At 39.0% G+C, this 12,395-nt stretch overlaps 1 protein-coding gene across 1 annotated transcript in view; it reads left to right on the top strand.

The window, feature by feature from the left end:
• XRRA1 (X-ray radiation resistance associated 1) overlaps positions 1-12,395 on the top strand; it is a 122,317-nt gene that overhangs the window by 34,245 nt on the left and 75,677 nt on the right. The window contains exons 3-4 of the mRNA XM_043997609.1: positions 3,227-3,336; positions 11,129-11,319. Of these exons, the coding sequence (XP_043853544.1) occupies positions 3,227-3,336; positions 11,129-11,319 (301 nt within the window). The remainder of the gene's footprint in view (positions 1-3,226; positions 3,337-11,128; positions 11,320-12,395) is intronic.

The following is a 12,395-nucleotide window of genomic DNA, read 5'->3' as shown; positions in this document are numbered from 1 at the left end:
TCAATATGACTTAACAATGCAGCCAAAAAAACTTAAGTGAATTTAAGTTGAATTAACAGAAACATAGTGTCCATAATGAAGGAGTGAATAGTCTTGATGTACTACACCCTAGTAAGCCTCTGCCTGGAGTATTTTTCTCTTTGAAAGTGCAGCCCTGGTAAAATGGAAAGAGCTCTGGGCTTAGAGTCATATATGCCTTAGTTGCTTTCTAGCTGTGTGATTTGGGGCAAGTTATCTAATCTCTCTGAGCCTTAGTTTCCTCCTGTACAAAATGGAGATACTTACACAACTTTCCTCATAGGCTTATTCTGAGGAAAGTAGCTTACAAGCATTAAAGTGTTATATAAATATCCATTATTTTGTGATTGCTCCTAATTTTCTCCTCTAGGGACAAACAGAAGGCTAATATTCTTCCACATGACAACTTTGCAGATAAAATAGTTGTTGTTTACCCCTTAAAGCATCCTGGATAGATTGTCCTATATTTCACCTCCTCTTCTTAACTAAACTCCTTTAAAAGTCATTTGTACAAGATGTTTCCATGTATCCTCTATTTCCTTTTAAATTCCTTGCAATATAGCTTTTGACCTCATTCAATTGAAAATTATTCTCCCTGAAGTTACTAATGATCTCTTGTTAAGTTTCCATTTAAGTTTTTTCCTTTTATTTCTGTTCCCTGAACTGAACACTAGTTTTATTGCGTTAAGGTCTGTAAAGGATATGTTTACCATTTCTACCTTTTTTTGCCTTTCTTTGGGCAATATCTCCATGCCGTAATAGATGGTCAATTCTTGGAAAAGTTCTCTGTGGTCCTTCAGGACCACAATATGCATATTCTATATAGCCCCATTTAGAAGATCTCCTCAATCTCTTAGCTCTAGATTCTACAGCAATTTGTTCAGTTCTGTTTTCCCTTTTGTTTATCATTCTGTTAGACTTACTCAAAGCTGAGAGAGGGACATTGAAATCTTCTGCCATTATTGTATTATTGTCCGTATCTTCTTATACTTTTAATTCATCTTTCCTTTATTAATTTAGATGCCAAGGCACTTATAATATATTAGTTTAATATTGATATTGGTTTCTTGTCTATGTTTTTTTGTTTATCATTTTTTATACTGTGAATTTTGTTTTTGCTTTGTCTGGTAGCATGATTAAAACTCTTGCTTGTTTGGATTCACCTGATACATGGCAATTTTTTTTCCAACTCATTTTTATTTTGTATATGTCTTTGTTTTTAAAATGTGTTTCTTATGTGCAACATATTGTGGGGTTTTATTTTTTTATACAATCTGTCACTCTTCTTCATTTTATTGAATTATTAAATCCATTCATATTTAAAGTTATGAGTGTTAGGTTTCTCTTTTTCTTAAATATTAATTTTTTCCAAGCTGAGATTTTCTCCTTTTCTTCTGTAAATATATTATTAAATCTCTTCAGCTTATTTTAGTATATCTACTTTAAGACAACCCTATTCCTATACTGATTCTCTTCCTCTCATTCTCAAGCCCCACCTCATACCCATTTGTTATCCCCTTCACTAATTTTGAAGTTTTGCTTAACTTATTAATTCCTTTTTCTTTCTTCCTTTTATCTAATCATTTCTTTCCCCCTTACTTTCCTTCCCCTTAATTAATTTTGCTCATTAGTTTTTAAATTTTCATTTTCTATACCTTTTTCTAAAAAGGTTTTCCCTTCCCTTATTCTCTTCCTTATTTCTTCTCCCTTTCTAGGCTATTCCATTCTAGACTTTTGCTCTTTGATTCATGGTCCCATAAATTTATTTAGTTCTTTAGTCTTTGTATTCCCCATGGAATTAAAGCTACTAAGGTAGCTATTATGGGTTCCCTGTTCTACATTCTTTCTGTGTTACTGCCTTGCGAATCTTGCTCGCTAGCCCCTTTTTCCTGTTATGTTTCAGCCTTAGAAATACCAGTTCCTGCAAGTCATAGAGAAAATATTACCCCATGGTAGAAATTTTCCTATGTCCCTGATTGTGCAGTTCATTGTGAATCTTTGCCTTCCCCATGGTCATTTTTTTCCCATTTGCCTTGAAATCTCTTCCACGAGTCCATTTCTTCCTCTCCTTCTGAGTGGCAGTTGCTTCCAGGGGCTCTGATTTACTTTCTTTTGAGTCCTATGATCTCTTAGTTGTGGAAGCAATGACCTTTCTAAATTCTCCTCCCTCTTTACCTCTATGCAGCATGGACACTGTTTGATCCCCCTCTTCCTATAATACTTTCTCCTCTTTGTCTTCCCAACAGCCATTCTCCTGGTTCTCTTCTGTCTCTCTGACTACTTCTTTTCAGTCTCCTTTGCTGGACCTTCATCTATGACTTTCCCACTAATTGTGGCCATTCTCCAAGGCTCTGCCATGGGGCCTCTTCTATTTTTCCTCTATACATTCTCCCATGCCTATCTCATCAGCTTCCATGAATTCAGCTGCCATGTTTCTGCAGATAATTCCCAGATCTACATAACCACTGATTTTGGCTACACAGCTAGTAAGTGACAAAACCAGGACTCGAACCCATATCTTTTTTTTCTTTCCATCCCAGATACTTTTACGAAGGTAACATGAATAATTATGGTTATTAGTATTACTGCTAATAAGAGTTCACATTTCTATGCCCCTTCAAGGTCTACAATGTGCTTTTTTCCCCACAAGAGCCCTGTGAGGAAATAATAATGGTAGCTGGCTTTTATTTAGTGTCCTCAGTTTTATAAAACACTTAACATAAATTATTTTATTTGCTCCTCACAACAACTCTGGGAGGTAGGTGATATTATTATTCCCATTTTATAGTTGAAGAAACCGAGGCAAACAGAGGTTAAGTGACTCATCCAAGGTCATACAGCTAGTATGTATCTGAGGCTGGATTTGAAATTAGGTCCTCCTGAGTCTAGTTCCAGTGGTCTAGCCACTGTGCCACCCACTGTGCTATACATTAAGTGACTTGAGAGTAGACATTGTTCCGTTATTTGCCTAGCATGTAACACAGTGCCTGGCACATAGTTGGTTGCTTAATGCTTGCTGTTTGATTGACTATATAGCTATTAGCTGTGGTAACAGGAACTCAAATCCAAGTCTTCTAAGCCCTTATGTCCATCCATTTCACACTTCCTCATTGTCACTTCCTCTACTATGGTAATGATGGTTTCAGTTAGTTTTTATTAATTTATTATTATTATTGTTATTAATTTCTTCTTTGCTTTTACTTCCTAGGAAACCTTTTGACAGGATGTCAGGATTAGGACTATATAAAGTAGATGATGGATGTCATTATCTCACCAACTGCTTTCCAGCTAGAAGCATATTCAGGACAAGAAATGAAGGTGATGTTAATTCCTAGGCTATTCCTAGGCTTCTTCTCTCTGTGCTATCCCCTATTGCCAGTGGGTCATCAAGCCCTATCCATCCCTTTTAGTCATGGAATCACAAGGTTACTACAAGATCAATCCTGGACTCTCACAGTTTGAAGGAAACTTAGAGAGCATTTAGTTCAGCCTATACCTGAACAGGGATCCCATTCTACAACCTTCCAAACAAGTAATCCACCTTTGCTTGAAGAGTTCCTTTTGTAGGAGGCTGACCATCGCTTAAGGCAGACTATTCATTTGGAGGCAATTTTAATTGTTAGGGTTTGGGGTGGTTTGGTTTTTTTTTTTTTTTTGACATATATTAAGCCAGAAATTATTCCCTTGCAGCTTCTACCCCCAACATCCTAACATTAGCTCTACCCTCTTGAAGTAAGTCCTAACAGATATAATTCATCTTCCAATGTAAACGTAAATGGAATTACCCAGTATCAATTCTTTTCTACAAAATGATCATTTAGTCTTCCCTTCCTAGGGTGAAATGGTTTCCAAACACTCGATATCATAAATTCTGCTTTGGATAGGCTCTAACTTGTTAATGTTCTTCCAAAAATGTGGCCTCACAAATAAATAAGATACCACAGATGATGTCTGACCAAGGGCAGAGACGTACACGATTACTGGCTCCCTCAGTATTATGGACATTATACTTCTCTTAATGCATCTAATTTTCTTTTGGCTGCCATATCACACTATTGGTTCATATTAAACTTATGGTACACTAACTTTACCAGATCTTTTTCACATTATCTACTCTATTTGTACAGCTGATTTTCAAATATCAAATTAGACAAGGCATATATATATATATATATATTTGGCATTTGAATGTATATGTATATTGGCATTTAAAGCTCTTCACAGCTTGGCCCCATTCCTACCTCTCTAGTCTTCTTACACTTTATTCCCCTCCATACATTATATGACCCATCTAAGCTGTCTCACACATAACACTCCATCTCCTGTCTCTGTGCCTTTGCCTTGGCTTTCCCTCTCCCCTAGAAAGCAATCTATCTTCACCTCTATCTATTAGAATCCCTTACTCAGACTCAGCTCAAATGTCCCCTTCTGCTTTACAGATATCATCTCTTCGTAATCAATTCCCACCTGGTCCTCTGTCTAAATTTATTCCTTTGAGCTGCCCTAATACTGAGAAAGTTCTTATGAGTTAGAAGTATCATCTTCCCATGCAGGAATGCAAACAGTTTAATTTTTTAACCTCCCTCATGATTTCTTTTTCCTGTTTACCTTTTTATGCTTCTCTAGGGTCTTGTATTTGAAAGTCAAATTTTCTATTTAGTTCAAGTCTTTTCATCATGAATGCCTGAAAGTCCTCTTTTTCATTGAAGTCCCATTTTTTTCCCTGAAAGATTACACTCAGTTTTGTTGGGTAGGTGATTTTTGGTTGTAATCCCAATTTCTTTGCCCTCTGGAATATCATATCCCATCCCCTCTGATCCTTTAATGTAGAAGCTGCTAGATCTTGTGATATCCTGACTGTGGCTCCACAGTACTTGAATTATTTCTTTCTGGCTGCTTGCAATATTTTCTCCTTGACCTGGGAGCTTTGGAATTTGGCTCTAATATTCCTGGAAGTTTTCATTTTGGGATCTCTTTCAGGAAGTGATTGATGGATTCTTTCAATTTCTATTTTACCTTCTGCTTCTAGAATATCAGAGCTTATGTCTAAGCTCTTGTTCTGATCATGGTTTTCAGGTAGTCCAATAATTTTCAAATGATCTCTCCTGGATCTATTTTCTAGATCAGCTGTTTTTCCAAGGAGATATTTCACATTGCTCTCTATTTTTTCATTCATTTTGATTTGCTTTATTGTGGCTTGATTTCTCATAAAGTCATTAGCTTCCATTTGTTCAATCCTAATTTTTAAGCAATTATTTTCTTCAGAGAGTTTTTCAAGCTGTTGACTTTTTTTCATGACTTTCCCGCATCACTCTTTTGGTTTTTTTGTTTGTTTGTTTGTTTGTTTTGCAGGGAAATGGGGGTTAAGTGACTTGCCCAGGATCACACAGCTAGTAAGTGTCAAGTGTCTGAGGCCGTATTTGAACTCAGGTCCTCCTGAATCCAGGGCTGGTGCTTTATCCACTGCGCCACCTAGCTGCCCCCTTCCTTCATCACTCTTATTTCTCTTTCTATTTTTCTCTACTTCTCTTACTTTATCTTAAAAGTCCTTTTTGAGTATTTCTATAGCCTGAGACCAATTCATAATTTTCTTGGAAGCTTTGCATGTAGGATCTATGACTTTGTTATCTTCTTCTGAAGGTGTATTTTGATCTTCCTTGTCACCAAAGAAACTTTCTATGGTTCACATTTTTTTCTGTCTGTTCATGTTCCTAACCCAAACTCCTACTTTCTTTCCTGTCAGGAATCAAAGTCTCCCTTAGAAAAGACTAGGGGGAGAAGATGCTAGAAGTATCTGTTTTTGCCTTCCTGAAAACCACATCTAGACAGACCCATGTGGACATACATAATATACACGGACAAAAGAAAGCACCCACCACATACAACACCCCCTGCCACACCTTTTTTATCTATGTGATGTCTCTCTCATTAGAAGGTATTCTTTTTGTGTGTGAGGAAATTGGGGTTAAGTGACTTGCCCAGAGTCACACAGCTAGTAAGTGTAATAAGTATTAAGTGTCTGAGGCCAAATTTGAACTCAGGTCCTCCTGAATCCAGGGCCAGTGCTCTATCCACTGCACCACCTAACTGCCCTGGTATGCTTTTTAAGAATGGGGACTCTTATTGCTTGTCTTTATATCACTAGCTCTTAGTATAATAGAAGAAAAAAGGAAATTCTAGACCCATGTGCATATATGCACACACCTCAGCACCACCCTACCCTCTGTCAAGGCCTCTTGCCTGTCCCACAATTTTGCTGAACTGTACGGCTTCTGTCTTCTCTACCTTTAAATCATCATTATGATTACCATCACCAGGTCCAAGGTGAAAACAATAACCATTCAATAAGTGCATGGGCAGAGGTGAGTCTCCTATACTATATTCCTCCATTTGTGTTTCTAGAACATTCTAGAACACCATCTACTCAAAACCACCACTTGTAAGCCCCCGTTTTTTCTATGTACCTCCTTCAGACCATCTAGAATTAAACAGGTGACACCACAGCAAGGCAAAAGGACATTTACTTAAAATTGAATGCAAGGTATTTATAAGGTATTTATACATGTATTTAACAAGGCATTAAAACAGGCAGCAGGCACTTCATCACCTGTTTTTCTTTTCTTTTTTTTTTTAGTGAGGCAACTGGGGTTAAGTGACTTGCCCAAGGTCACACAGCTAGTAAGTGTTAAGTGTCTGAGGCTGTATTTGAACTCAGGTACTCCTGACTCCAGGGCCGGTGCTCTATCCACTATCACCTGTTTTTCAAAACCAGCTCCTACAGTGCCAGGAGGGTGAAACTTCACTTGTCTTTCTCTCCAGAGCTACCTTCTTGACACAGTGTGGCCAGCCCGGGAACAGAAAGAGCATAATGACTTTTCGCGTGGCTGACTAGCAGAGCCTCAAAGTCTAGAGGACCAGGAAGTCTCGACAGCCAAAGGGCGACACATCTCAACTTGCCCACTAGGAAGCCTTGAAACCTCCAGCTGTTATTCTCCAGCATAGCAATGATAGAACCTGAAAGTCACATTGTGCTGCTGTCCAAGTTTCTGAAGGAACAGAATGTCCTCAATGTTAGCAATGGCATGACCAGCTTCTTCTGTTAGCAGTGGCAGGAATTAGTTGCAGCTGAGGGTTAGCCTCCTGGCTCGGAATCTGATTTTCTGAGTACAAAAGAGATTAAGTGATTTACCCAGGGCCCCAAGATATTTTGCATTGGATGTTGGATTCAAACTCAAGTCTTATCTGGGTCAGCTTTCTGGCTCCTTCTTCATCTCTTTTTCCTCTTTCATTTGCTTACCTAGTTCTCTTCAAATGAAATCAGAAGGCAAATGGTGGTTGTTTTTTTTCAGTCCTTTTTCAGTCATGTCTAATTCTCTGTGACCCCATTTGAGATTTTCTTGGCAGAGTTACTGGAGTGGTTGGCCATTTCCTTCTCCAGCTCATTTTACAGATGAGGAACTGAGGCAAGTAGGGTAAGTGATTTGCCCAGGATCATACAGCTAAGCTAGTAAGTGTCTGAGGCCAGAATTTTAAAAAATAATAAACATTTTTATTTAAAGTTTTGAGTTTCAAATTTTATCCTTCCTTCCCTCCTTCCCCTCCCCTTTCCTGAGACAGTAAGCAATTAGATATAGGTTATATATGTGAAATAATGTAAAACATTACCATATTAGTCATTTTGTATAAGAAAACTTGAATAAAAGAAAAAATGAAAGAAAGTGAAAAATAGCATGTTTCAGTCTGTGTTCAATCAATATTGCTTCTTTCTTTGGAGGCAGATAGTATTCTTTATCATTAGTCCTTTGGGATTGTCTTGGATCATTGTATTGCTGACAATAGTTAAGTCATTCACAGTTCATCATATAATATTGCTGTGACCATGCACAACATTCTCCTGGTTCTGATCACTATACATCAGTTTGTACAGGTCTTTCCAGGCCTTTCCGAAATCATCCTGCTTGTTATTTCTGATAGCACAATAATAATCCACCACCATCATATACCATACCTTGTTTAGCCATCCCCCACTTGATGGACATTTGTAACGATTGGAATGTCGCCACCTGCTGGAGACTTACTGTAGGAAAGCTCCACCATGAGGAGAAGGCCTCTGAGGGCAAGGCCATGCAGCTTTTCTTTGGCTTCAGGAAGTGACATTTGCTTGTGGGAGGAAGAGGAGGCGAGGCTGGCTCTCTCACTCTCTTTCATCAGGACTTGGGTGGAGAAGGGAGCTAGAAATGCACTCTCCCTTTAATAGATAGATGAGTCTAGGCCTTTCTCTTTCTTTTCACCAAATTCTTATTCTCCTTAATAAATGCTTAAAAGTCTAACTCTTGCTAAAGCTTATAATTTATTGGCGACCACTCATTAGATATTTTAGACAGACTAGCTAGCATTTTAGCCCTATACACATTCCTTTGATTTCTAGTTCTTAGCCACAACAAAAAGAGCTGCTATAAATATTGTTGTACAAACAGATCTTTTTCTGAGGTCAGATTTGAACTCATAAATATGTCTTCCTGATTCCAAGTCCAGTACTCCATCCACTGCAGCACCTAGCTACAAAAGGGAGATATAGCTAAATAAGACAAAGGATACAGAGTTTCTCCTTGGAAAGGCAAATAAGGAGTTTATTTTGTATCCAAAAGCAGCAAGAAATGCCATTTCTTGAGACATCTGGCCATTTTCATCACAATACTAATAATGAGTATGAGCAAAAAGACATCAGAAAGAAAATTGCCACATATATGCCAAGATCCATGCTGAAAATGAAGAGGCCAAGAAAGTCTTCAAAGAACTCAATAAGATTTTCTCAATGACATTGACATATACTTAATACTTTGGTGATGTCAGTGCCAAGGTGAACATGGGGAAGGATGCTTCAGCATTCAGGATTAGGAAACAAAAAAGTCCAAAGACTTGTGGACTACACACAGCTTTAAAAAATACTTACTTGAAGAAGAGAGTCAGAACCTGTTCTACACCGAGGATGATCCATCTCTCATCTCTGACTTTTCCTTGTCCCTTGTACCTGGAATTCACTCCTTTCTCATGTTCACCTCTTAGAAAATCAAGTTTACTCAACCACTATCTTCTATATCAAACCTTTCTCAGTCTCCTTAGCTGCTAGTGTCCTCCCTCCTCAAACTGTCCTGTGTTTTGTATATATTCTGTATAAACCCAATATAAATGTTAAGTTTCTTGGGGGTGAGGACTGTTTCACCCATGTCTTTCTCTAGCACTTAGCTCCTACTTGTTAGGGCAAAGATCAAAATTATTGCCTAATTAGGAAAGTGAAAATGAGATGATTTGGTATGCAATTAAAACAGCTCTGACATGACCCTTTAAAATAAACTATTAAGACTGAAAAATAGGAAATGGATAAAGGACTGGTCATTGGCACAGATGATCATTCCCTAAGAAATTTAAACTGATATAAAACAATCACTGCAATATGGAGGCGAAAGAATCTAGATACCAATTCAACTGAATTGATCTCCCTGATTAATGCTTGAAAGGTGGTAGCCCAGGGGAAAACCAATTTAGAATATAAGTCAAATTAAGTCATCAAACTTTTATGAAGGGCCTGTTATATTCTTGGCACTGTGCCAATATAAATTCATTTGTCAAATCTTATGGGGAAAGGTTATGGACATGTTCACTTCACAAAAGTGATGATTGGTTAGTAATTACAAATTACAGAAACTCAGCAAGATGCCCAGTTAAGCCAAATCATTAGTAAAATGATAAAAACTGGAAAAACCACAGATGAGCTTTCTTTCATATGGCTGTTAATAGCTCCCACATCATCTTTCCTTGTGGCTTTAAGAGATTATCTGGCCCACCTAGCTCATGGGTAGAGAAGGAACCACCAACCTGACTTTATTCTGATCATACTTCTAATTCACTGAGTAAAGCTGACCTTTCATTTCTCCAGAAAAGAGATATTCTGGGTGGTTCCTGAAAGCATAACTTGGATCATTGGGTAGAAGTTATAGGAAAGCTAATATTGCCTTAACATAAAGAAAACCTTCCTAACAGAAGTGGAATGGACTGCCTTATGATATAGTAAGCTGTTTATTACTGGAGATACCCCCCTCCCAGTCCAGGATTTTTAGGGGATCATGCTACAGGTAAGGATTGGACCAGTTAATAAGTTCCCTTCCAACTCTGGGTTTCTTGTGGGGGGGAAATCCTGCTTTGGAACATCTTAAAATGACAGGATGGAGTTAGGTCCTTAAAAAGAGGTGGTGACCCCCATCTCCACCTGTCAGCTTATGCCCTGGTGTTCCTTAGAGCTGTGCAAATTGACCAGGCTACAACCCTTAAGACTCCTTTTACACCTTAGGAGGTAGTGAGGTCACCATCACTAGAGATATATACATAGAAGAGATTGGATGGTCATCTTCCTAGTGAGGTTTGGAGGGAAAGACTAAATGGAAGTGCAGGCAAAAAACCTGGGATGCCTTCCAGTTTTGAAGCTCCAAGACTCTGTGTCACCAGCCTATAAGTAACTGCATGTATCTATATGAGACATATAAAGAAAATGAATAGAATATTTATGCTGTGTCTCTGTTCTTTCCTCCTCCTCTCCTCTGCTCTCTTCTCTTCTCTTCCCTCCCCTCCCCTTTTCTCACATTCTTCTCTCCTTTCTTCTTCCCTCCCTGTCCCTACATTCTCCCTTTCCCTCCTCTGCCCTCCCCTCCTCTGCCCTCCTTTCCTCTTCCTTTTTCTCCCCTTCTGTTCTTTCTTTCTTTCCTTCTCTTCCTTCCTTCCTTCCTTCCTTCCTTCCTTCCTTCCTTCCTTCCTTCCTTCCTTCCTTCCTTCCTTCCTTCCTTCCTTCTCTTCTTTCCTTCCTTCCTTCCTTCCTTCCTTCCTTCCTTCCTTCCTTCCTTCCTTCCTTCCTTCCTTCCTTCCTTCCTTCCTTCCTTCCTTCCTTCCTTCCTTCCCTCCTTCCTTCCTTCCTTCCTTCCTTCCTTCCTTCCTTCCTTCCTTCCTTCCTTCCTTCCTTCCTTCCTTCCTTCCTTCCTTCCTTCCTTCCTTCCTTCCTTCCTTCCTTCCTTCCTTCCTTTTTTTTTCCTTCTTCTCATTTCTCATTTCTCTTTTATAGGTAAAAGCCACTGGCTGGTGGCCCAAAAAGCTTCCTTAAAGAAGAAGTTCAAGCAAGTAGTGTGCGCACACACAGATGTTCAGGAAGAACACAAAAAACCTTCCCCAGCACAGGTCCGAAGGAAAAGATGGACCTTGATTGAAAACCTGTTCCATGTTCCTGAGAGGCTCATCTTAGATCGGCCATTTTTGGTGAGAAAAAACTCGGCTTTGAGCTCTTGCTAACAAGCTTTCACAGATCCTAGAAGAGCTGGACTGGAGGGGACCCTAGACCAAAGAGCCTGGAGTATTTATTAGAGATGGAATAAAATGTAGAATGTCAGAGCTGGAAGGGCACTTAGATATCATCTAGTCCAACCCCTTCATTTTGTATATGAGGAAACTGAGGACCCAAGAAAGGAAGTGACTTGTGATAAGACAGAACTCATACAGATAGTTTCTGTTTAATCACAGACGTGTGAGGGAAGAAGACATAACTAGATTTTGCCTTTCTCCATGCAGAGAATGGGAAGATCAGGACTGGGGGTAGGCTGGGACACTCATGCTGAGGAAGAAGCCATGTCATTGAACTAATAGTAATAATAACAGTAATAATGTATTTATGTCTTATTTAGAACTAAAAGTCACGATACTTGCATTGGCTTATTTGTACCTCTTAACAATCCCATGAGGTGGTTTAGAAGGCAGAGAGTTTTGCAAGAACATAGGTCTTGGCATTCGAATCCCTGTTCCATTCCTTACTAACTCTGTCACCTTGGGTAAGGCTCCTACTCTCTCTGGGCCTCTGATTTCTCATTCATAAAAGGGGGATAATATTGTAAAAGCCATCACCTCCTCTAGTGTCAAGATGAGGATCAAGGAGGCAGTGGGTGTGAATGTGCTTTGCAACCACAAATAAACTAATAAAACAGGCAGGCATTTGACAGGATGAAGAGGAGGCCACTGGGGGAATGCAAAACATAACTGCATCAGCAAAGGCTTAGAAGGAGGAGGGCACTTTCAGGGGTAAAGAGTTTCCCCCTGGAAATAAAAACATGAAATAAACATAAGCTATTGCTGTCATTATAATAAGTATTATTATGTCTAGTTTTCTCCCTTGTTCAAAAAGGGGGAGAGGGTTTTTTTTGTTTGGTTTGTTTTTTGTGGTGCAATGAGAGTTAAGTGACTTGCCCAGGGTCACACAGCTAGTAAATGTCAAGTGTCTGAGGCCGGATTTGAACTCAAGTCCTCCTGAATCCAGGACCAGTGCTTTATCTTCTGTGCCACCT

The sequence above is a fragment of the Dromiciops gliroides genome, chromosome 3 (assembly GCF_019393635.1).
Source record: "Dromiciops gliroides isolate mDroGli1 chromosome 3, mDroGli1.pri, whole genome shotgun sequence".
NCBI classification, from domain to species: domain Eukaryota; kingdom Metazoa; phylum Chordata; class Mammalia; order Microbiotheria; family Microbiotheriidae; genus Dromiciops; species Dromiciops gliroides.
Note: the sequence above shows the minus strand (reverse complement) of the source record. Positions and strands in the feature narration are given on the sequence as shown.